The sequence below is a fragment of the Pelophylax lessonae genome, assembly GCF_965119305.1.
Source record: "Pelophylax lessonae genome assembly, chromosome: 3".
NCBI classification, from domain to species: domain Eukaryota; kingdom Metazoa; phylum Chordata; class Amphibia; order Anura; family Ranidae; genus Pelophylax; species Pelophylax lessonae.
Genome location: NC_138770.1, coordinates 676,537,081 through 676,562,606, shown reverse-complemented (window position 1 = coordinate 676,562,606; position 25,526 = coordinate 676,537,081). Strand labels below are relative to the sequence as shown.

Here is a 25,526-nt window from a genome sequence, read left to right as displayed (position 1 = left end):
CTGCCACTGACACCAATGATGAGGTACTATTCATCCCACTGATACCAATGATGGGGCACTATTCCTCCCACTGACACTAATGATGGGGCACTATTCCTTCCATTGGGGCACTATTCCTCCCACCAACACCAAAGATGGGGAACTATTCCTCCCACTGACACCAATGATGGGTTACTAGAATACTATTCTTTCCACTGACACCAGTGATGGGTCACTATTCCTCCTACTTACACCAATGATGGGTCACTATTACTCCCACTGACACCAATGATGGGTCACTATTCCTCCCACTGACACCAATGATGGGGCACAATACCTGCCATTGACACTAACGATGGGCACCATTCCTCCCACCGACATCAAAGATGAGACATTATTCCACCTGACCACAGGAGCTTTGTAATTTTTTTTTGTAAAACAGTAAACTGGCCCTTTGTTTAGAAAGTTTGGAGACCCCTACTCTAGAAGCTGGAAATCACTGTATAGACACCACTATCGCTAGCTTCTGGGTCTCTTGCCAAGCGGCTGCCCTGTTGCTTACTGAATACAGGAATTTGGCAGCTCAGAAAGGGCACCATTCAGAGAAAGCTTCGCATTTTCTCAGTGAATGCAAAGCATTCTCTGATTGGACAAGATGGAGAGAGCATGACATCACTACCCCGCCTCTCCACCCCGTCCGGGTAGAGGCGGGCAGAATAAACACTGCTATCCTTGCCTAGGTAAGAATTGAGGAAGTGGGAGAAAAACCTTGCAACTCCATTACAGGCTGGGGAGAGGGAGAGAATGAGCAGTACTTCAATTTTTGATTGAAGTTGATTGAAGTTATGCTTTAGGTTCTTCAACCACTTCTGTGTCAAAGTCTTACACCAATCAGCCATAACTTTATGACCACATAAGTGAATAACGCTGATTATTTTGTTACAATGGCATCTGAAAGCCAGTGGGATATATTAGAGAGCAGATGTTGTCCCATTGAGGACGTCCATTATGACGAAACGTACGTCGGGCGGAGGAAATAGCCGTGACGTCAGCACACCCGCCGGGGCTGTAGACGAGTGTATTGACAAACTGCCTGTTTTTACTGGAATCTTGTGAGCAACTTTTTAAATAAATAATCTTTGATTCTATACTGCATTGTGCAGCGAGAGCTCTCCTCTTATCATTTTACTCCACACTATTCAGTTCAAGCATCCAGCTGTAACTATAGGAGCCATTACCAAAGGATATTGCCATATACAAATGAAGTGAGGGGTGAAACTCACTAAGGCATGGATAGACCTAATGGATGTCTAATTTTCTTGTAAGAGGCAAATCTTTCCTATATTCAGGGGCGCATATTCGGGGCAATATATGTGCACCTGTGGACTATCACGTTTGGATTTGATTTCTTCCTTCTTACTTCCAATATTTTTACGTGTGATATAGCAATTACGGAGTGGTATCACCGATTAAGAATTTATAGCAAATAGCATGACGTTTTTAATAACTTCCTGTACTGTTTATTCTTTCTTTGGAATTTTACACAATTTGTATGGATTGTAGACAGCGCAACATTTTCTAAAATATATCATGTTTGGGGGTTCTTTGTAATTCTCTAGCAAAAAATACAGATTTTTACTTGAAAACAAAGTGCCAGAAAATGAAGGGTCTTTAAGTGGTCTTAACCACTTCTGGACCGGAAGGATTTCCCCCCTTCCTGACCAGGCCATATTTTGCGATTCGGCACTGCATTATTTTAACGGACAACTGCGCAGGCGTGCAACGCTGTACCTTAAAAAAATTGATGTCCTTTTTTTCCCCACAAATAGAGCTTTCTTTTGGTGGTATTTGATCACCTGTGCGATTTTTATTTTTTGCGCTATAAACAAAAAAATAGCGACAATTCTGAAAAAAAAAAAAATATTTTTCACATTCTGCTATATAACATTCCCGAAAGAAAAATAAAAAATCAAAATTTTTTTAACATTTTAGGCCAATTTGTTTTCTGCTACATATTTTTGGTAAAAAAAAAAAAAAAATCGCAATAAGCGTATTTTGATTGGTTTGCGCAAAAGTTATTGCATCTACAAACTAGGGGAAAGATTTGTCATTCTTGTTTTTTTTTCTTTTTTTACTAGTAATGGCGGCGATCTGTAATTTTTTGCGGGACTGCGACATTGCGGCGGACAGATCGGACCCCTGACTGACATTTTTGACACTTTTGGGGGGACCAGTGACATTACTACAGTAATCAGTGCTAAAAATATGCACTGTCACTGTAATAATGACACTGGCAGGGAACGGGGTTAACACTGTGGGTGATCAAGAGGTTAAATGTGTACCATAGGGGTGTGTTTCTAACTGTGGGGGGGCGTGGCTTGTGAAATGACCATAGAGACTTGTGTTCCTATATAGAAGGATCACAGGAGCTCTGTGATCATTCCAGAGAGAAGAACGGTCAGCTGTGTTAAAAACAACTGACCGTCCTTCTCTCTCAGCGGGGAGCGATCACGGGTGTCAGGCGGCAATCGGAGCTGCCTGCTCCGTGCATCGGCTTCCCCGCTAACGAGTGGGAGCGGCGGTGTGCGCTCTCGCACTAGCTGCCTGCGCGAGACCGACGTATACCTACGGCGGTTCGCGCAGAGCGGCTGCCTGCAGTATAAGCGCGGCGGGCGGTTGTAAAGTGGTTAAGTGGTCTTAAAGGAACTGCTACTGACAGCTTGGTGCCAGACACCATAGCGTACCTTCTGAGGTCTATTGGAGTCCATGCCTTGACGGGTCAGGGCTGTTTTGCAAGCAAAAAGGGGACCTACCGAATATTAGGTGGGTGGTCAAAGTTATGGCTGATCAGTGAGATAGAGAAGAAAAAACGTCAAGGTGTGATTTTGATTTTGTGAATTCACTATAATGAATGAATGAATGAATGAATGGTGTTTTAGGCTGGACAAGGATACTGATTTCATTGTCTCTTTGCTGTAGAAGGTCTCGGAGTTTCTTCATTTCTTCAGGACGGACATTGGAGGATCCCGGTCGTTCTGTGGTGGTCTCAGGAGAAGAGATTCCAACATCAGATGGTTTCCTGTCACGGAAAAGTCTCTGGGAGGCAAAAAAAAAAAAATAGCATAAATCATATTCCTATCTTTCCAATTGTTAGTGAAGTACAAAATAAAATGCATTTCGAAGTACATAAAGTATGGAAACACATTGACTAATTCTCAGCCATAGCTTTATTGTAAACAGCGGCACAGGGGAGGGGACTGGGCCATGGGGCAGGGGTGCAATCAGTGCCATCTTAAGAGCCTTATAGGCCCCTGGGCAATGCAGTGCACTGGGGCCCCCTGCCTACACAATCACCCACAAGAATAAAAATGGCAGGGTGGAGAGGAGTCTGGAGGAGGTGAGCGAGGACATGCATTCATCATGGCAAGAGAGAACAACTACCAGGAGTATATACCTTACTATATACACATTACAGGGACCAATATATACTACAAGAGACAACTACCTGGAGTATATACCTTACTATATACACATTACAGGGACCAATATATACTACAAGAGAGAACAACTAACTACCTGGAGTATATACCTTACTATATACATATTACAGGGACCAATATATACTACAAGAGACAACTACCTGGAGGATATACCTTACTATATACATATTACAGGGAACACTATATACTACAAGAGTCTCTTGTAGTAGTGTTCCCGATCGCCTTCTGGCAAGCTTTGGCCTGCCCGCCCTGCCACCTACCTACCTGGTCCTGGTCACCACATGTCCTCTCTCACTGGAAACGGTGCCAGTGCCTGCAGAAGAGGGAGGTGGCCGGTGGGTGGAGTCAGAGTTCTTGGCGCGGAGGCGGAATTCTCGGGGCCGCCGCACGCTCTGGCTGCTGCTGTCACCTGACGCTCCTGTGCTGACGTCACTGGTTGCTAGACTGGAATGCGGCAGGCTAGCAACCAGTGTGTCAGCGAATCCACGGCTTGCAGGCAAGAAGGAAGGAAGAACGACCGAAGGAGTACAGCGGCAGTCAGCCAGCCAGTTGAGGGGATGGAGGAGGACTCGGAGGCTCGGGGCTAACAGTTTTCTAACATGAAGAGGAGACCCGGGGCTTTTCAAAGGGACACTATGGGCTATAGCCCCTGTCAGCCCCCCCCCCCCCCCCTGCCGACGCCACTGATCATGGGTCTGCTCTGCTAACGTCACTGGTTGCTAGATGCCAATCGGGCTGGCCTTAGCAACCAGTGTCTGTGCAGTGCAGACTCGAGCCACGGCTGCCGCCGGCGGGCGGACAACAAGGGGGGGGGCCTGGGCCGGCGGACAACAGAACGGGGGGGCCCTAGACCACCAGGGACAGTAATTGCCAGTGCCACCATCCATCTGGGGCCCCTTGGCAAGTGGGGCCCCCGGGCAACCGCCGGGCATGCCCAGTGGAAAAGACGGCCCTGGGTGCAATTGCCCCCTGGGCTGCTAGGATGCTCCGTAAAAAGGCTGCACCGCCTTTGCCACAGACATGTCTAAAGGATTCCTGGTGAAGAGAAGTAAAAAGTCCCCGCAGCTGACCTACTGAGTGCGGGATGAAGACAAGGACAGAGTGCAGGCCTCCCTCCCCAGCATGGATGGTGTAAACTGTGTCTGAGCAGAGGCCGGTTCCATGCCCCACTGGAGACTCTTCTGCCCCAGCACCCCCAACCGAGCTGTCCCAGCTCCCCCCAAACCTCCCCCTGCTGGCCAGGTTGGGAACCCGGATTCAGCTGGTAAGTAGAGAGTATCTGTAGCAGGGCTTCAGCTTGGAATGGGGGTCAGGAGGAGGATTGGGAGAGTGGGGTGAGGGAAAGTGGGAGAGGAGCAGAGTCGCTGCACCATGGGCATCTGGTTTGTACTTGCCCCCTGGGCCGAAAGTTGCCAGTCTGCCCCTGCAAAGGCAGCCTCATCAAGCTAAGATAAGCTAACAGAACAGCATCTTTTTTCCTTAAATTGAAACTATGAAAATATTTAAACTAAAAATCCTGCCTTTACTGGTGGTAAGCCAGTGGTGGTCTATTTATTTAAAGGAGAAGTGTGGGAATCTATAAAAATAAAACATCTATATTCACCTCCATGCTGCAGTTGTCCCTTGTCGGCTCTAATCCAGAGAACAGAGCGATCAGGTGGCTGCTAATTACTTAGTTCTCAATTAGCTCTGAATGGAGAGTGGTGACTGTTAGTCTCCGCTCTCTGCTCTGCCCCTCCAGCACTCACTGGAGCATCAGGCTGGGGAGGGGGCCGGATCTGCTGGCTCAGAAAGCATGCTGTCCTGAATGGAAAGCCATTCATGGCAGTAAACTATTGCTTATAACCGTGATCATCACTGTTATAAGCAATAGCAGTGTAAAAAAAATAATAAATTCCTGATCACCCCCCAGAGTTGTACAGTGTCACTACGGTGATACTGAACTGCTCTGACAGTATTTTAAAAAAAAAATTGTAAAAACATTTTTAAAAATGCTAAAACAAAAGAAAAAGGTTTAAAAAATTGAATAAATAATCATTTCATTTTTGTTTATTTCCTGTCACCAGTCAGTGTCCCCGATGACCGCCACACAAGACACATGATGATGCTGTACTGTTTCAATGACAGTATGTAAAAAAAAAAAAAAAACACATTTTATTTCTTTATTTTCCAAAAAATTGTAACAAAAAATTACAACTTCAAAAAACGTGCCATGCTTCTTACTAAATACCTTGGAATATCTACTGCCCAAAAAGGGGTAATTTGGGGGGTATTTGTAGTGTCCTTGCATTTTAGGGGACTCAAGAACAAACCATAAGAATAGGCCATCAGTATTGAGCGATTTTCAGATATTTCACATAGTTTGTGGACTCTATAACTTTGCTACAGATAATATACACCAATTTAGGTTATTTTCAAAAAAAATGTACATTTGAAGACATATTATTTATTTGCAAAATTTTATAACAGAAAACAAAGAAAAACACCTTTAAAAACACAGTTATTTTTACCAGACATGCAATATGTAGCATTTTGGCCTAAATTAATGAATACATTTGATTTTATTGGATATGCTTTATAAAGAAAAAGTAGAAAAATATTATTTTTTTTTTTAATTCGTTTTTTATTTGTTTATATTGTAAAAAAAAAATATATATATATATATACAGTAGTGATCAAATACCATTAAAAGAAAGCCCTATTTCTGTGAAAAAATGCTATAAATTTCATTTGGGTACAGTGTTGCATGACCCCGCATCTACAAATTTAAAGTAGTGCGGAGCTGAATAGCAAAAAATGGCCTGGTCAAGAAGGGGGGGGGGGGGGTAAAACCTTTCAGAGGACAAGTGGTTAAATCTGGAACTTCTGGTTCATTACCTTCAGTAAAGCAAAGCAGTAGTGAATTTTCCGCATGTCTGCGCCAATGTCCAAGGTGCTCTCGGGGTCTCCATCATCGAGGAAATCGTGTATCTGCTCATCCAGCCTGCAAAAAAAAAAGAACTCTAATTCTGTGCTATGACACTAAACCACAACTGGCAGTTCACCAACTGTTACTGTGTGTGAGAGATACCGACAATCATAAAGCACCGCTCCATGGTGTATCTGGTACTGTACGCTACATGCTGCGCTCTATGCTGTGCTGTAGGTAACAACCTCCAGATTGCTGCACTTTGTAACCTGTGGTGTACGTTATATACTGCAGGCTACTGCACTCAGCATGCTTCATACATCAGATTGCTGCACTCTGTACATTGGGGTGTAAATTGTAAAAGCTTCACTCTCTATACAGTTGTACACAGTGGCGGCTGGTCATACGGAGTCCCCTAATCTACATGCGGGGCGCCAAACGCATGGAGTTGAATGGGACTTTTTTTTTTTAACCATGTGATTAGAGCAAGAGGCTCTCACAGGTTAAAAAAAGGGTGGGCTCGGGGCGCAGAGCAGTGCGCCCTGAGCCCACCCAGTTGTGTGACAATAGCGAATGAAAATTCGCTATTGTCACACGGATCCTCCTCCTGGCCAATCAGGAAGCGGATTTAGAGACCCGTTTCCTGATTGTCCGAAAGGAGAAGCCATGCCATTGGGCATGGAGGAGGAGGGAGGAGACGCAGAAGACTGGAGAAGAAGCCGAAGCCACCTGCTGCTGGATCCAGGCAGGGTGAGTGAGCGGAGGGGTGGTCCTGCCTGTCCTGTCCTCTCTGTCCTCTACTCTCCTGTCTCGCTAAAGGGGGGGGGGATATGGTGCGGCCCATGGAGTACCAGCCGCCACTGGTTGTACATTATAAACTCTAGATTGGTCCACTCTGTATGCTGTGCTGTACATTATATACTCAAGATCTCTTCACTCTGTATGCTGTATCTGTAACCCACAGTGCATTTGGAACCTATACATACGTTAAGGCCTTATTCCAAAATGGATGAACCTCATTATTTTCCTCAAAATTTTACAAACAATACCCCATAATGACAATGTGAAACAAATTTGTTTGACATCTTTGAGAATTTATTTTAAAAAAATCCCATGTACATAAGTATCACAGCCTTTGCTCAATACTTTGGTGAAGCACTTTTGGCACCAATTACAGCCTCAAGTCTTTTTGAGTATGATGCTACAAGCTTGGCACTCCTATTTTTGCATTGTTTCTCTCATTCTTCTTTGCATGACCTCTCAAGCTCCATCAGGTTGGATGGGGAACGTCGGCGCACAGCCGTTTTCAGATCTCTCCAGAGATGTTCAATCGTGTTCAGGTCTGGGCTCTGGCTCGGCCATTCAAGGACATTCACAGAGTTGTTCCATAGCCACTCCTTTGTTATCTTGTTATCCTGTTGGAAGATGAACCTTCGCCTCAGTCTGGGGTCCAGAGCGCTCTGGAGAAGGTTTACATCAAGGATGTCTCTGTACATTGCTGCATTCATCTTTTCCTTCATCCTGACTAGTCTCCCAGTTCCTACCACTGAAAAACATCCCAACAGCATGATGCTGACACCACCATGCTTCACTGTAGGGATGGTATCGGCCAGGTGATGAGTGGTGCCTGGTTTCCTCAAGACACGAGGCTTGCCATTCAGGCCGAAGAGTTCAATCTTTTTTTTATTAAACCAGAGAATTTTGTTTCTCATGGTCTGAGAGTCCTTCAGATGCCTTTTGGCAAACTCCAGGTGGGCTGTCATGTGACTTTGACTGAGGAGTGGCTTCTGTCTGGCCACTCTACCATACAGGCCTGATTGGTGGAGTGCTGCAGAGATGGTGGTTCTTCTGCAAGGTTTTCCTCTCTCCACAGAGAAACGCTGGAGCTCTGTCAGAGTGACCATCGGGTTCTTGGTCACCTCCCTGACTAAGGCCCTTCTCCCCCAATCACTTAGTTTGGCCGGAAGGCCCACTCTAGTAAGTGTCCTAGTGGTTCCAAACTTCTTCCATTTATGGATGATGGAGGCCACTGTGCTCACTGGGACCTTCAATGCTGCAGAAATGTTTCTGTATCCTTCCCCAGATCTGTGCCTCGAAACAATCCTGTCTCAGAGGTCTACAGACAATTCCTTGGACTTCATTGCTTTGTTTGTGCTCTGACATGCACTGTTAACTGTGGGACCTTTTATAGACAGGTGTGTGCCTTTCCAAATCATGTCCAATCAACTGAATTTACCACAGGTGGACTCCACTCAAGTAGTAGAAACATCTCAAGGATGATCAGTGGAAACAGGAAGCACCTGAGCTCAATTGTGAGTGTCATAGCAAAGGCTGTGAACACTTCTGTACATGGGATGATTTTGTTTTTTATTTTTAATAAATTTGCAAAGATTTCAAACAAACTTCTTTCACGTTGTCATTATGGGGGATTGTTTGTAGAATTTGAGGAAAAATGGGATTTTTGACTTACCATAAAATCAATTTTTCTGATGTTCATTGATGGACACAGCTCCGGATCTTCATAACCATTGGGTTATACTGCCCCTACAGGAGTAGGACACTAGGCAGAAAAAGAATCTGGCTACACCTATGGGCGGTTCCAGGGGGTATAGTCTCTCCCTCTGCTATAGGTACGCAGTTTGGTTTAAGCAGTGTCAGAAGAATTACAACTCCACAGAGGGGTGGGTGCTGTGTCCATCAATGAACATCAGAGAAATGGATTTTACGCTAAAACAAAAATCCCATTTTCCCTTTCGTTAATTGACGGACACAGCTCCTGATCTTTATAATCATTGGGACGTCCCAAAGCAGTGTTAAACATGAGGGGTGGGAACAGCAAAAAAATTCCCAAGGCTAAACAGTAGCCAACCAGGCAACAGGAGCTCAACCAATACAGCTGGAGCCCACCTGAAAAAAAACAATACGTCCTCAAAGAGGATCAGGTCTTCTAAACAGCAGCCTGCAAAACCTTGCGGCAAAAAGAAGCATCCACAGATGCCAACACATCCACTTAATACAAGGCCGCCTTGCAAACCTGCGTCACTGACGCCTGATGACGGAAGGCCCAGGAAGCACTAAGCACCCGAGTAGAGTGTGCATTGACAGGGAAAGGAGGAACCTCACCCCTGATGGAATAGGCCTAAATAACCGTCTGTCTGATCCATCTAGAAATGGTCGCAGAGGAAGCGTACAACCCTTTCCAATGCCCATCTGTGAGCACAAATAGTAAGTCTGACTTCCTAAAAGACTCTGTAGCTGCCAAGTACACCCTAATTGCCTGGAACACACTCAAGGCATGCAAGGCAATTTCCTTCGGATGTTTAGGCCTGGGACACAGGGAAGGCAACACAAAGTCTTTATTCAAATGAAAATCAGAGACAACCTTTGGGAGGAACAACGAACAGGGCGAAGATCCACCTTATCTCTGTGAATCACCAGGTAAGGTGAACGACCGGATAACAGCGCCAGTTCCGACACCCTGCGCGCAGAGGTGATAGCCACCAAAAAAGCCACCTTCTGAGACAAAGTAAACCAGGGAATCTCCCGAGGATTCTCAATGGGAGGCTTCTGGAGGACCGAAAGCACCAAATTGAGGTCCCAGGGTGGCAACGAAGACCGCACTGGAGGAACCAACTGTTGGACACTGTTAGTTACTGGGATCCCTGATCCCAATGATAGTCCCGGACCATCATTAACTTCTTTTGCTCGCTTTGTGTCTGACAGGCCTGGGAGAGTGGTTTCTGGAAATAACACAGACGGAGACAGATGTATAGTGAAACCAAGCTCTCAGTTTATTATAGGCTCGTTGCGGCTTATATAGTAAAGATAAAGGCATATAATCATAGGTATAGGGCACTTGTTACGTTCTTATTGGTTAAACAGCTTCAGGAGACAAAAGGTCACCTTGGGGAATAATACCATATAGGACATATATCTCGTGTGACTAGAATCACCTGACACAGCCTTATCGCGAACTGCAGAAATTTTCCATGGTACGTAGGCACTTTTCATATCTTGTGTAACTAAGGTCACATACACACACAAACACACAGCTTATAAGACATTAATGCATACAAAATGGGGTAGGGACATACAAAATGGAGGACACATAGAATTTGATATCTCCCCATCTCCCACAGACACCCTGAAGAAAAGGTACGCATCAGGGAGTGTGTGGCCAAGGGTAATTGGAAGAAGACCGCCAAAACCGACAACTGGCCCTTCATGGTACTCAAGGCCAATTTCTGTTCAATTCCCCATTGAAGGAAGGTCAAGATCCGAGCCACGAGAAGGAGCGAGGATGAACTCCAAGAGACTCACACCACGCAATGTACGTCTTCCACGTACGCTGGTAGATCTTTCTAGAAGTAGATTTCCTAGCTTTTAACAGAGTAGGAATCACCGACTCAGATAAACCTTTATCCTTCAGCACCTCGCGTTCAACAGCCAAGCCGTCAAAGCCAGCGACTATAAAGCAGGAACATCGACCAGCCGCACCAGATCGGCGTACCAAGCCTGGTGAGGCCAGTCCGGAGCCACTAAGATGAAGGGAATTCCTTCTGCCTCTATCCTGCGTAGAAGTCTTCGCAGAAGCTTGAGAAGAGGGAAGGCAAAAAATAAGACAATACTGACCACACAGGGCCACCAGCGCGTCTGCCAGTGGATCCCATGACAAAGCCACAAACCTTTGCACCTATTTTTTGAGACGAGACACCAACAGATCCACCTAGGGGATGCCCCACCAGAGATCCTTGGTCCAACGCCTGCCAACTGAGGTAATCCGCCTGCCAGCTTTCCACCCTGGAATGTGTACGGCGGAGAGGGCTGGAACGAACCGTTCTGCCCACCTTAGAATACCAGCTACCTCCAGAGCCGCCAGTACACTTCTTGTGCCCCCCTGGTGATTGACATAAGCCACAGCCTTGGCATTGTCCAATTGAATGTGTACTGGACATCCCTTTAGACAACCTGTCTAATGGTCCAGACACAGTCTAATCGTTCGGAGTTCCAATATATTGATCGGTAGTCTGGACTCTTCTAGTGTCCAGATCCCCTGAGCAGAAGGTTAACCGAGGAAGCCTCCCCAGCCGGACAGGCTGGCATCTGTGGTGATTACTGTCCAATACAAGAGGAAGGATTTTCCCAGACGAAGCGCCGGAGAACAAAGCCACCATATCAGGGACTCCATTCCCCGGCTCAGCCGGATCTGATTGTCCAGAGACTGCCATTTCTTGTCCCATTTGGCCAGAATGTCCCTTTGCAGGGACCTCGTATGGAACTGTGCAAATGGAACCGCCTCGAAGGTAGACATCATCAGGCCCAGCACTGGCATGCAAGTCCACAGGGATGACCATTTGCTCGAGTGCAGAGTCAGACCCCGATAGTCCAGCTTTGTGGATGGAACCAGAGCAAAATTCAGAAAATTCAGAAGTTAGCCGAACTCCCGCAGAGTTCATATGGTGATTTCCAGGTTATCCACCAGAGCAGTAGGAGACTCTGCTTGCAGAAGGAGGTCGTCTAAGTATCCCAGTACCGCGATCCCTGGTTGGCATAACAAAGCTAGCACTGGGGCGAACACTTTTGTGAAGACCCCAGGAGCAGAGGCGAGATTAAAGGGTAACGCCACAAACTGATAATGCTCCTCTCCCCCTGGCAAAGCGGAGGAAGCGCTGGCACACATTGAAATGTGAAGGTAAGCATCCTTGATGTCGATAGAGGCAAGAAAATCCCCTCTGACACAGGGATGCCACCACTGTGCGAATGGACTCCGTTCTGAACTTCTGCACCCGCACAAAGCAGTTCAGCACCTTGAGGTCCAGGATTGGACACACCTTGCCTTCCTTCCTGGAAACTGTAAACAGGTTTGAGTAAAAACCCTGAAATTGTTCTGAAGTCGGAAACCGGGACAATCACCCCTTGAAAAGAAGAACAAAACTTCTTTATCTTGTAGCCAGACCAAATTACTTTGTGGACCCACTTGTTTTGTACCAGGGAAGTCCATGGGTTCGGGAACCAGAAAATACATCCCCCACCCCCGATATGGGTGAGGGCACACCTTCATGCTGAAAGAGCCTTGTCTGCGGGTCTGCAGAGGCTCGCTCTCGGCTTGTCAGACCAGGTTCCTTTGGCTCCTCCAGAGGAGGCTCTGAAAAGCTTTGAGCCCTTGGCAGTTGACCCTGAGGGACGAAAGAACTTCTTATAAGCCGAGAAGGTGGGCCCACGTCTACGACAAAGTTTCCTTGCCCTTAGAAGCCTGCAGAAGAAAGGTACTCTTCCCCCCTGTGAGACCTTTAAGGATGTCATCCACAGTAGCGCCAAAAACCTTGAAAGGGAAGATCAGTCAAAGTCCTTTTAGAACTCTGGTCCGCCGACCTGCATTTGAGCCAAAAGACACGCCGAAGGACCACTGCCAAAACAGGGAGAGCTGAGCCACTAGGAGAGCCACATTCAAAGAGAGGAATCACAGATAAACTACAGCCCCTGGACCCGCTGGTCCGCCAGCTCAGCAAAGGCAGGGTGGAGCTGTTCTGCCTCCAGGTCATGGCCTAAAAACTTAGCCCACTCAGTCAGAGTATGTGACACTAGGGCAATAGTGAATACCAGTCTCAGTGCCGAACCAGCCAGAGTGTACATATTGCGGGCCACAGCCTCCGCCTTCCTGTCAGTCTTCAGGTGGGATCAGGTGGGGGGATGTTGTCTAAAGACTCCATGAGTCACCGGGGGGACCCCACAAAAAGTGTAAAACGCTGCAAAGGGAAAACCCCAACCATGCTGGCAACACCACTTGGTCTCCAGGCACAAGCACAAAGTGAACCCCAGCAGCGAGGGAGAGAACCCCACCAGATCAAGAAAAACGAAGAGATTTCCAGTCACAACTTACCAACCAGCCAGCAACCAACCGAATTGCACTGTCTAACAGTATGCATTAAAAACAGGGGTTTGGTTGCACACATTTGCAAATACATGCGTAAGCTGCAGGCCGCGGCAAGGCACCCTGTAATCTGCAGTCCCTAACTCTACAATTTTAAGAGTCTCTACAATGAGAGCACATGCATTTAATGGGATAGATGGAGGACAGGTGACTAGAGGGAGCCCACCCCTCCTTAAAGGCACAGGGTCACACTGAACACCCAGCACATCGCACAATGGCAGCAAAGGTGTCAGTGCGTTGCCTGGCTCAATATAGATATCAACGATAATGCAAAAAGTGGTCACCCCCCTCCACACATAACTGGTCTTAATCGTAAGGAGCACTGGAAGTGCGGACGCAGATCAAGAAAAACGAAGAGATTTCCAGTCACACCAACCAGCCAGCGACCAACCGAATTGCACTGTCTAACAGTATGCGTTAAAACCAGACTCACCACCCAGCAGAAACAGGCACCTGCAGCCACCAGGATAATTTGCACTCCAAGTGCGGTGATCAGGAAGTGAAAAGATTTGGGAGTCAGCACCAGGGGATGTTGAGGGACTCCCACGGCCGAAATCATTGCCCACAGGGCTCCACTGCCATGACTATAGCTATTTTTAATAGCAAACCACCGCAAAATGGCCACCGGATTATACAAGCATTGCCGCTGTGCATAGAAACACACAGGCTACAGCAAAATGGCAGCACCAAGAGGCCTCCAGGGACCCAGGAGGGATCCCTAGGCTTCAAGGACTGGCCCAGGCAGGATGGGGGGCCCTGGCAGGAACCCCCAGTAGGTACAACCCCCCCCCCCTCGCACAGCCAATCGTCCAGACGCTAGTGACGCAAACCCCCAGCCCCCAATGCCAGCATAGCACCCCAGGAGGTAGACAAGATCACCCACACAGCCCCAGCATATGTGGGAGGTGGGGGGGTAGGATGGTGGACAGATGAAAGGGGGGTGCCTGATGGGAAGGAAGGAGGGGAACCTGGGGGTCCAACCATCCCAAGGAGGGGCCCATGTCCACCCCAGAAACCCTCCAGGGGTAGAAGGAGGACAGCTACTCACCATACCAGGAATCAGGTGGGCACCGCTCCAGATAGAACCCCTCGCCATCAAAATGGAGGGCTGTCAGCTGGGAGGAACGCCGTGACTCAAGCCGAGACCAGGTCGTATGTGACCTTGCGAGGCGTTTTACTCGCAGGCCAGCCCCCGTCCAGCGCGGAGCTGAGGTCTGGCCAGACTGGGGTGACAATTGGATGTAGATTTTTTCAGCCCGTCGCCCAGTCCGGCAGTTGATTGTAGCTCTCACAGGAAAAACCAGGAGAAAAAAAGTTCTATCTGAAAAGAAAAAATTTGCCAGGACCAGAGATCCCAGCAAGGAACTAGATCCTTACTCCTGACCAGGCAGAAAAAAACTTATAAGTACCTATAGCAGAGAGAGGGAGTATACCCCCTAGGACTGCCCATAGGCGAAGCCAGATTCTTTTTCTGTCCTACTCCTGTAGGGGGCAGTATAACCCAATGGTTATGAAGATCAGGAGCTGTGTCCGTCAATGAATGAAAGAGAAATACTGAATTGAATACATTTTAGAAAAAGACTAACATAACAAAATGTGGAAAAAGTGAAGCACTGTAAATACTTTCCGGGTGCACTGTATATCTGGTGCTGTATATTACACAGTCAGGATAGCAGGTTGTTGATTAAAATATTTATTAAAGCAGAGTTCCAACCAAAAGTGGAACTTCTGCTTTAAATACTGCTGACCCCCTGACATGCCACATTTGGCATGTCATTTTATTTTTTTTTTGGGGGGGGGGGGGTACCTAGATTTGACAGGTACTGCTCCCACTTTCGCTCGGGCCGCCTAGGTGGCTCGAGCGGGAGTTCTCCTCCCCACCTCCCTGCAATCTTCTGGGACACGTCACAGGTCCCAGAAGATTGCCTGACCATTCATAATGCACAGTGCGACTTGCGCTTGTGCAGTGCGCACACGGCTGTGAAGCCGCAAGCTGTCACAGTCAGGTGCCCACACTAGAGATGCAGGCGCCGCCGAGAGGATCGAGGCTTCGGGCGGCCACAACGCTGGATCGTGGGACAGGTGAGTGCGTGTTTATTAAAAGTCAGCAGCTACACTTGTAGCTGCTGACTTTTAACCACTTACTGACCGCCCGCCGTTGATTTACGTCGGTACTCTTTCAGCTAAGGGTGGTCCCAGCAGCGGATTCCCAGCTTGATCACCCTTACGGTGTGACAGAGCCGCCGGCAGCGGGGGAAACTATCCGGTCCGCGCTCCTAACACACAGGAAGTTGAGTGAGGGCAAGATGGCCCCCACTCAACTCTATGGTCTTGGAGGACCGGAGCGACGTCAAACGTCGTCTCCTAGCAACCGATTTAAAGAGTCAATTTTTTTTCAGCATGAAAAAAAAAAATGACTCTTTTTTTTCTTTTTTAGTGTAGTTGTGAGGTCTGAAGTATTTTTCACCCCAGATCTCACAATAACGAGGGCCTGTCATGCTTATTTCTATTACAAGGGATGTTTACATTCCATGTAATAGGAATAAAAATGATCAAAATTTTTTTTCTTTTTAAAAAACTGTGTAAAAATAAAAAAATAATAAATAAAATAAATAGGAAAAAAAAATTAAAGCGTCCTGTCCCCGTTAGCTCGCGCGCAGAAGCGAACGCATACACAAGTCTCGCCCACATATGTAAACGGTGTTCAAACCACACATGTGAGGTATTGCCGCGATCATTAGAGCGAGAGCAACAATTTGAGCCCTAGACCTCCTCTGTAACTCTAAGCTGGTAACCTGTAGAAATTTTTAAATTGTCGCCTATGGGAATTTTTAAGTACCAATGTTTGTCACCATTCCACGAGCTTGCACAATTTTGAAGCATGACAGGTTAGGTATCTATTTACTTGGCGTAACATTATCTTTCACATTAAAGGAAAAAAATTGGGATAACTTTACTGTTTTCTTAATTTAAAAAATGAATTTTTTCCAAAAAAAATGCAGCGCAAATACGGTGTGATAAAAAATATTGCAACAATCGCCATTTTATTCTCTAGGATCCCTGTTAAAAAAATATATAATGTTTGGGGGTTCTAAGTAGTTTTCTAGCAAAAAAAAATGATTTTATCTCGTAAACAAGTGTCAAAAATAGGCCCGGTCTTTAAAGCGGAGTTCCGGCCACGAAAAAAATGTTTTCAATAAAAATCCCCCCGGGACAGTCAGGGCTAGTACATTCCACAATGGATAGCCTCTGTACTGTCCCGGGTCGCACTTATCTGCAAGAAGAAATACTTACCTTGAAAATTTCTTCTCCAGCGTTGCCATCTCGGATGAGGGCAGCTGAAGCCAGCGCGTCCTCTTCTGTGTCCTCTTCTCCCAGAATGCGCCTGCACCGGCCCCGCTCGTCACTTCCGGTGCGGCGCCGCATTCCCTGCTAAACAGCTTCTGGGCATGCCCAGAAGCTGTGGAGGAATTAACGAGCGGGGGCCGGTGCCGGCGCATTGATTCCTGGGATCGATGACGTTCAGCTCCCAGGAATCATTGCAAACCGGAAGTGACGGCGCGGGCCGCGGCCGCCGAGGGAGGACGTGGAAGAAAGGTGAGTATATTTTTCTACAATAACAAGGTAAGTAAAAAAAATAAAAAATAATCGTAACTATCCAATTCCTTTTCAGGTGACAAATAGGAAGCGGATGGTCACAAAATCGATTAGGTCAATTTTGTGGCCGGAACTCCACTTTAAGTGGTTAACACAAAACTGAGTGGAACCCCGCTTCAAGGACTGGAATTCCTCTCCTGGGATGAATTGAACAGACAAGCAGTGAGCGCCGTGGTGGAGAACAGCGGGGGTGTCCTGTACGGCGGTCCCGGCACTCTCACCTGTGGTAAGTGTGAATATTTTCCTAGTAACGGCTGAGTCAGGAAACGAGATTCATAAATAAATCAGGAGAACGGCGTACAGAAGCCCAAATCAGCCACGAGAAAATTTATGCTAAAAGGGACTCTGCGGTCCAAAGTCAGCAACGCGAGGAGCTCTTGTTAATCGCATCCACTGGGAGTCAGACGCTTTTTTGGACGCATCCATAAAGGGGCGCAGCTGTTGGTCGAATTCCGAAGACTGAGGCGTTGAGATGTCCGTAGATTGATCGCTTGAAATCGCGCCCATCAAAAGACCGCGCCGAGACTCCTGGACAGAAATTTCTTATTTTCTGAAAATGTCAAACTCTTCAAAGGGGGGCCAGCGAAGAAATAAAATACGAATCAGCGAACTAAGAATTTACGAGGAGGAACGCGCACTCCTCTCCCTCGTAAGGCTCGGCGTTCCAGATTTTACAGAGTACGGGTAATTGGAATGACCCGTCTGCATATCTCAGCTGTCACTATGACCCAGCGAGCCGCCAACAAAAAAAATCAAAAAAGATTTTATTTTTTAATAGGCCCAATAAATCTAAACGGCAAGGTGGTTCAACTCAAAAGGAGGGCGATACCAATGACAGCGCCGCAGGGAGATTATCAGCGGTTTATCGGAACAGAATGTATCTTAAGATGATGTTCTGACCCAGAAGGAAGAGATTAACTAGCAAACGTCTGACTTTCTGTAAGAGCTCGTTTACACTTCCTTCGACGTTAACTAACGTTATAGCGCCTCATAGGGGAATCGGGGCCAAGTTTGAAAAGCTGTGGGAGCCATGGCTGGATACCCCAGGGCTTGCTCCGGTTGATCTGGTGATGGGCAGGACATTAGGCCCTGTAGGAGAACTTCATATGTTGATTTTCATCCCTGATACTCGCTATGCTTTTGGACGAAACTTGTTGAGGTGGCGGGTAGGGATGCGGAGGGGTGAGACATGTATACATTGCTATATGATGGGATGTCAAGATTCTGACATGTATGTGATGATTTGTAACACTGGCATTGGACTGCTGTTATTGTTGTTGATTCAATAAAGTTCTTGTTTGGATATAAAAAAAAAAAACATTATAGCGTCTATCACTTAAACATTTTTAGATGTGTTTTTGATGCTTCTGTTACGCTTTTTGAATCTTTAATAAAGGTTTGCAAATGTCCTGCATGTATTGATTTTCTATTTGTTTTAAAGGGGCCCAGTAGAACCCCCACTCAGTAGATCCCCTACTCATTAGTACCCCTGTTCAGCAGATCTCCTGCTCATTTGTACCCCCAGTTCTGCCTATGCCCAACCCAGTAGTACCACCAGCTTTGCTGATCCCCTACTCAGTAGTATCCCTAGCTTTGCTGATCCCCTACTTAGTATATCCCCAGCTTTGCTGATCCCCTACTCAGTAGCACCACCAGCTTTGCTGATCCCCAACTCAGTAGTATCCCTAGCTTTGCTGATCCCCTACTCAGTAGTATCCCTAGCTTTGCTGATCCCCTACTTAGTAGTATCCCCAGCTTTGCTGATCCCCTACTCCGTAGTACCACCAGCTTTGCTGATCCCCTACTCAGTAGTATCCCTAGCTTTGCTGATCCCCTACTTAGTAGTATCCCCAGATTTGCTGATCCCCTACTCAGTAGTACCACCAGCTTTGCTGCTCCCCTACTCAGTAGTATCCCCAGCTTTGCTGATCCCCTGCTCAGTAGTATCCCTAGCTTTGCTGATCTCCCACTCAGTAGTAACCCCCAGCTCTGCTGATCCTCCACTCAGTAGTATCCCTAGCTTTGCTGACCTCCCACTCAGTAGTAACCCCTAGCTCTGCTGATCCCCCACTCAGTAGTAACCCCCAGCTCTGCTGATCTCCCACTCAGCAGTAACCCCCAGCTCTGATGATCTCCCTCAGTAGTACCCCCAGCTCTGCTTACCCCGCACTCAGAAGTAACCCCCAGCTCTGCTGATCCTCTGGTTTTCTGATCCTCCTCTCCCTCCAGTCCCTGCTCACCTCCAGCTAGATTGCTCCCACGCTGCTCACCACATGTGACTTCTGCTAGTTTCTCCCGCTCCAGTCCCAAAGCTCTGCTGATTCTCTGCTGCTCAGTCCTCTCTCTCTCTCTCTAGGTCCTCTCACCTTCCTCTGTAGCATTCCCATGCCGCTCACCACGTGTGACATCTGCTAGTTTCTCCCACTCCAGTCCCCCAGCTTTGCTGATCCTCTGCCGCTCAGTCCTCACTCTCTGGTCCCCGCTCACCTTCTGCTACAGCCTTCCTATGTTGCACATAACGCCATCTGCTAGTTGCTCTGCTCCAGTCCAGACCCCGCTCATCTTACTGCTGCTCCACGCTGCACACCGGATGTGTTGTCTGCACCAGATACTTCCAGAATATATACACATGAACCAGAAGTGACTGCTGATGACGTCTTCCCTGTTTGCTTGTTGATTTCCCAGTGCATCCTGGGATATCTCATACCTGCAATACCTCCAAAACAATGCAAAGCCAACTCTGACCAAAAGCCCCTCGAGAGCTTCAGGTGCTGTAAGCGAGTGTCGTCATAGACTTCTATGGAGACTTCTATGGAGACTTCTATGGAGACTTATATGGAGACTTCTATGGAGACTTCTATAGAGACTTCTATAGAGACTTTGGACACGCTTTAAAGCACCAAGAGAGTGACATGGGGGATCATTTTTGAAGTGAAGCAAACACAAAGTGTGGCCAGGACTGTAGGGGGACCATTTTATTTAGTGACAGGAGCTTTGATTGGCATTCAGAGTGCGTTAAAAAAATGTGTACAATGCCACATTTTGAAGCAAGTGTAAACGAGGCCTTAGTGAATACCATGAAAGAGATTCCAGGCAGCCTGCAGGGAACGCAAAACAATGAGAGCCACAGACAGGACACCTGCAGGTCAGGTAAACGTGCGCACCTGGCTGGAGGGAATGTACATTTATGTTATCGGAACAATAGAGATCTCTCCGAAAAAATCCAGCAATGGACGCTTTGCCTAAGATCATGCAATCCGAGGGCCTCTGCGGAAATTCTCGTGTTGTGTTTTCTGGGTAGTGGAGTGGAACGCTTGGCTTAACCCTTTCACAGTCACAGCAATTTTTCTTTTTAACACATTTTAGGCCTGAAGATTGCATAAACCCCCAAAAATTTCAGCACACAAAGTTAATTCTAGGACACACAAAAGCAATAAATTGGTTAAACATTTGTGCAAAAAGAGCAGGAAAAGGGTTAAATCACTGACTATTTAGTACCTCTTATCTATCTTATCCCTTCAATCCAAAATGTAAAAAAAATAGATTTTTAGATACACTCAAAATGGAGAACGTTCTTCTCTGTTATCCACTTCTATTTTTTATAGATAAAAGATTTCTTAGTTCTCTAGTTCAGCTCAATAGGAAACAGCACAAAGGGCAGGCAACAGCACGAGGCATGAGGTGTGTTCTGCCTCCTCCTGCTGCCAAAATTACATTCACTCAGCTACTAAACTGGCAGCGGGATTAGAGAGCAGATGGGCACCAGGAATAATGGGATCCAGCACAGGAAGAACGCACCGGAGAGGAGTGACATCTACTAAATCACGCTACACAAGAGCTCACTTCAGCAAGCCAGAGAGGTGCTAAGTCCGCTTCATTCCGTCCAATTATTTGCTAAGGAAACTCGCCTTCTATTTTTGAAGCCGTTACATTTCAAGTTATGTAAGTGAAGGAGAATTGGAAACATCTGCGCAGCGTCTTTCCTGATATGGAGACCAGGGAGAAGAAGAGCAGAGGTTCTGCATGTCACTGTTCCGGATGCAGGAACTGTATTGTTGCTAGGGTTGCACCGATACCGGTATTGGTGCCGATAATAAGCATTCACACGAGTATCGATAATCGTGCAAATGCTCCAATACCTAAAAAACGATACTTTCAGGCTTGGGTCTTCAGCTGTCAGCAGGATTCCCCCCACTGACAGCTGAAAAAAAAAAAAAAAAACGTCAATAATCGGCTGTTAAAGGAGTTGTAAAGTCAGAAGGTGCCTTCTATGCATTAAAGCGGAGATCCACCCAAAAGTGGAACTTCCGCTTTAGGTATTCTAACCCCCTGACACGCCACATTTGGCATGTCATTTTTTTTTGGGGGGGGGGGGGGGAGCGGGTACCTAGTTTTGACAGGTACCCGCTCCCACTTCCGCTCGGAGCGCCGCGGCGCCCTGAACGGAAGTTCTCCTCTCCCCCTCCCTCCCTGCAATCTTCTGGGACATGTCAGAGATCCCAGAAGATTGCCGGACAATCAAGACGCGCAGCGCAACTCGCGTATGCGCAGTGTGTACCCGGCTGTGAAGCCGCAAACTGTGACAGCCGGGTGCCCACAGCAGTGATGCCGGCGCCGCCGAGACCAGAGGGAAGAGGATCGAGGCTTCAGGCGGCCGCATCGCTGGACCGTTGGACAGGTGAGTGAAAAGGCTGGAACTCCGCTTTAAGATAAAAAAACCTTCTGTGTGTAGCAGCTTCCCCCGCACCCCTAATATTTACCTTAACCCCATCTCTTTCCAGCAATGTCCACAAGTCCCTCGGCCTTTGGGGACTCTCTCTCCTGATTGGTTGAGACAAAGCAATGCCGCCATTGGCTCCCACAGCTTTCAAATTCAGTTAGCCAATCAGGAGAGAGATGGGGCGGGGCCGAACGGCAGCTCCATGTCTGAATGGACACACGGAGCTGCAGCTCGGCTCAGGTGCCCCTATAGAAAGCGGTTTGCTGTGGAGACGCTCAATAGGATGGAGGGGCCAGGAACAGCAAAGTGAGACCCGAGAAGAGGAGGATCCGGGCTGCCCTGTGCAAAACCAACTGCACAGAGGAGGTAAGTATAACATGTGTGTTTTTGTTTTTTTAAAACAAGACTTTACAATCACTTGAAAGGTAAAATAAAATATATTTTTTTGTTTTTTTTTTTTAAATTAAATGTTCCTCTGTTTACCCCTTTATTAACCACTTGCCGACCAGTCACTGGGACTGTACTGCGGCAAAGTGGCTCGATTCCGTCCAGCGACGTAGACCTACGTCGCTGGACTCCTCCCCTTGTGGACGGCGCTCGCGCGCCGCCAGAGGCGCGCTCCCGCTGTTTTTAGTCACAGCGGGAATCGGGCCAGGGGAGGAGAGGCGGTGATCACCGCTGCTCTTCCCCGATCGCCGGGGAATCGAGTCTGGAGATCTGCCCGCTTGTGTAAACAGAGTAGGCGGATCTCCTAAGTGACAGGCAGGGTCAGATTGCAGTGTTCAGCATAGCTCAACCTGCGATCTGTCCCTGTGTCACTCAGTCACCTCCCCCCACACACGTCAGTAAGCACCAGGCATACATTAACCCCTCCCTCTCCAATAAAATTAACCCCTTCCCTGCCAGTGTCATTTTTACAGTAACAGTTCATATGTATAGCACTGATTACTGTAGAAATGTCACTGGTACCCCCAAAAGTGTCAAAAATGTCAGTCAAGGGTCCGATCTGTCCGCCGCAATGTCGCAGTCCCGCAAAAAAAATTGCAGATCGCCGCCATTACTCGTTAAAAAAACCCGCCAAATATGACATAAATCTTTCCCTTAGTTAGTAAACGCAATAACTTTTGCGCAAACCAATCAAAATACGCTTATTGTGACTTTTTTTTACCAAACATAGGTAGCAGAAAACAAATTGGCCAAAAATTTAAAGAAAATGTTGATTTTTACATTTTTTTGGGGGGGGGGGGGGAATTCCATATAAAAAAACGTGAAAAATATTGTTATTTTTTCAAAATTTACGCTCTTTTTTTGTTTATAGCGCAAAAAATAAAAATCGCACAGGTGATCAAATACCACCAAAAGAAAGCTCTGTTTGTGGGAAAAAAAAGGACGTAAATTTCGTTTGGGTACAGCGTTGCTCGACCGCGCAATTGTCCGTTAAAGTCGCACAGCGCCGAATCGCAAAAAGTGGCCTGGACGTAAGACAGCAAAATCCTCCGGTGGTAAAGTGGTTAACCCTTCATTTACTTTAATCAGCCTTAATTATCTCCTTATTCTCCTGCTCCATTCAATTATTTTCCTGCTGATTTTTTTTTTTTTTTTTTTTCACTTCTATTTTATAAACTGTTAATAATTTAAACTTTTTTTTTTTGTTTGCTTTGTCCGTTATTTTTATACCTTTAACATATATTTACACGTATCACATTAAAAAAAAGTGCAAAAAAAAAGATGTTATTTCATTTGTAAATAACTTTTCAATGCTTGGTACCATTACTGACAGCTGAAGTGTACACAAGCAGTTGCGGAAGATATTGTAGGTGAGTAGTAATAAAAAAAGCATCGGTACTCCTAAAAATAAAAAAAATGGTTTCTATACATCCCTAATTTTTCAGCTCCTTTGGAGGCACACTATGAGTTAGGTCCAGCGAGGTGCATGGCACCTCCTGGGCTTAGCTCTATTATTTTTATCTGACAGCTTTATAGTACTTCCGGAAGACAGCTATCACTGAAGTTCTGCTGATCCTTCTGAGCTCTGGATCCTAAACAGGAGAGTCGCTGCAGCTGCTATGCCGGCCCCTCCCCTCCTCCTGCCTAATCACAGAAGCCTTGGCATTATGTGAACTGATTTACAAACTACAAAGGCTTCTGCGAATGGGAAGCAGAGGGGAGCAGCTGTTCTAAGTATTTCTCTACTCTCAGATCCCTGGAGTGTAAAACCATTACACAGAGCAGGAAAGTATAATATGTTTCTTATTTGAAAAAACAAAACAAAAAATAAAACAAGACTTTAATATCACTTTAAGCAGGGTGACCGGTCTTGTCCCCGCCCCCTCCTGTAGTTTTCTGCTGGCAGTCTGTAGTGGGGGGGAAATTGCTAGGTCCCTCCCACAGCTCTGCTTTCTTTCCTTGTGAAGAGTGACTGGTCTTGTCTCCGCCCCCTCCTGTAGTTTTCTACAGGCAGCCTGTAGTGGGTGGAGCATCCTAGGCCCCTTCCACTGCTCTGCTCTCTCTCTTTATGCAGGGGGACTTGTCTCCCCCCCCCCCTGTAGTTTTTACAGGCAGCCTGTAGTGAGTGGAGCCTGTTTACCCCTCACACAACTATGCTCTCTCTCCTTGTGCAGGGTGACTGGTCTTGTCTCCGCCCCCTACTGTAGTTGTTTTTTTACAAGCAGCCTGTAGTGGGTGGAGCCTGCTGGGCCCCCACAATTCTGCTCTTATTTGTGCAGGGTGACTGGTCTGGTCTCGCCCCCTACTGTAGTTTTTTACAGGCAGCCTGTAGTGGGTGGAGCCTGCTGCCCCCCCCCCCCCGACTCTGCTCTATTTGTGCAATGTGACCGGTCTTGTCCCTATCCCCTCCTATAGTTTTCTGCTGGCAGTCTGTAGTGGAGAGAATGGCTAGGCCCCTCCCAAAGCTCTGCTTTCTTTCCTTGTGCAGGGTGACTGGTCTGGTCTCTGCCCCTCCTGTAGATTTCCACAGGCAGCCTGTAGTGGGTGGGGCATGCTGGGCCCCTCCCACAGCTCTACTCTCTCTCCTTATGTAGGAGGACTGGTCTGGTCTCCCCACCTCCTGTAGTTTTTACAGGCAGCCTGTAGTGAATGGAGCCTGTTTGCCCCTCCCACAACTCTGCTCTCTCTCCTTATGTAGGAGGACTGGTCTGGTCTCCCCACCTCCTGTAGTTTTTACAGGCAGCCTGTAGTGAATGGAGCCTGTTTGCCCCTCCCACAACTATGCTCTCTCTCCTTTTGCAGGATGACTGCTTTTGTCTCCGCCCCCTACTGTTTTTTTACAGGCAGCCTGTAGCGGGTGGATCCGGCCAGGCCCCCACCCCCACAATTCTGCTATATTTGTGCAGGGTGACTGGTCTGGTATCCACCCCTCCTGTAGTTTTTTACAGGTAGCCTGTAGTTGGTGGAGCCTGCTGCCCCCTCCCCCAACTTTGCTCTATTTGCGCATGGTGACCGGTCTTGCCTCCGCCCCTCCTGTAATTTTCTGTAGTGGGTGGAGCCTGCTGGGTCTTCCCCACATCACTTCTCTCTGCACAGGCACAGTAATGATGTCACGGCTACTTTTACAAGGTAATATCTTAGTCTGCAAAGACACACAAAGTGGGTACTGAGGTATTTATTCAGTTGAACGTTTTTGCCGGGAGTTCAGCTTTAAATATGTCTTCATGATTACAGGGCTGCATCAATTTGTGTCTTCTTCCATCCATCTGGCGTTCAGCTTTAATTCCTCGCTGCGGCTATTTCTGTAGCGGATAGTTAAAGTCGTTTCAGCGAGAAATAGAAAGTGACATTTCCTGAAAAACGAACCTTTAATGGTCCATTTCC

At 47.1% G+C, this 25,526-nt stretch overlaps 1 protein-coding gene across 1 annotated transcript in view; it reads right to left on the bottom strand.

The window, feature by feature from the left end:
- Nucleotides 1–25,526, bottom strand: part of KIF6 (kinesin family member 6) — a gene marked incomplete at its 3' end in the record, with an annotated part of 381,890 nt that overhangs the window by 207,272 nt on the left and 149,092 nt on the right. Inside the window, exons 11-12 of the mRNA XM_082251003.1 lie at nt 6,357–6,462; nt 2,934–3,075 (exon numbers count right to left, since the gene is read on the bottom strand). Coding sequence (XP_082107129.1) covers nt 2,934–3,075; nt 6,357–6,462 — 248 coding nt within the window. The remainder of the gene's footprint in view (nt 1–2,933; nt 3,076–6,356; nt 6,463–25,526) is intronic.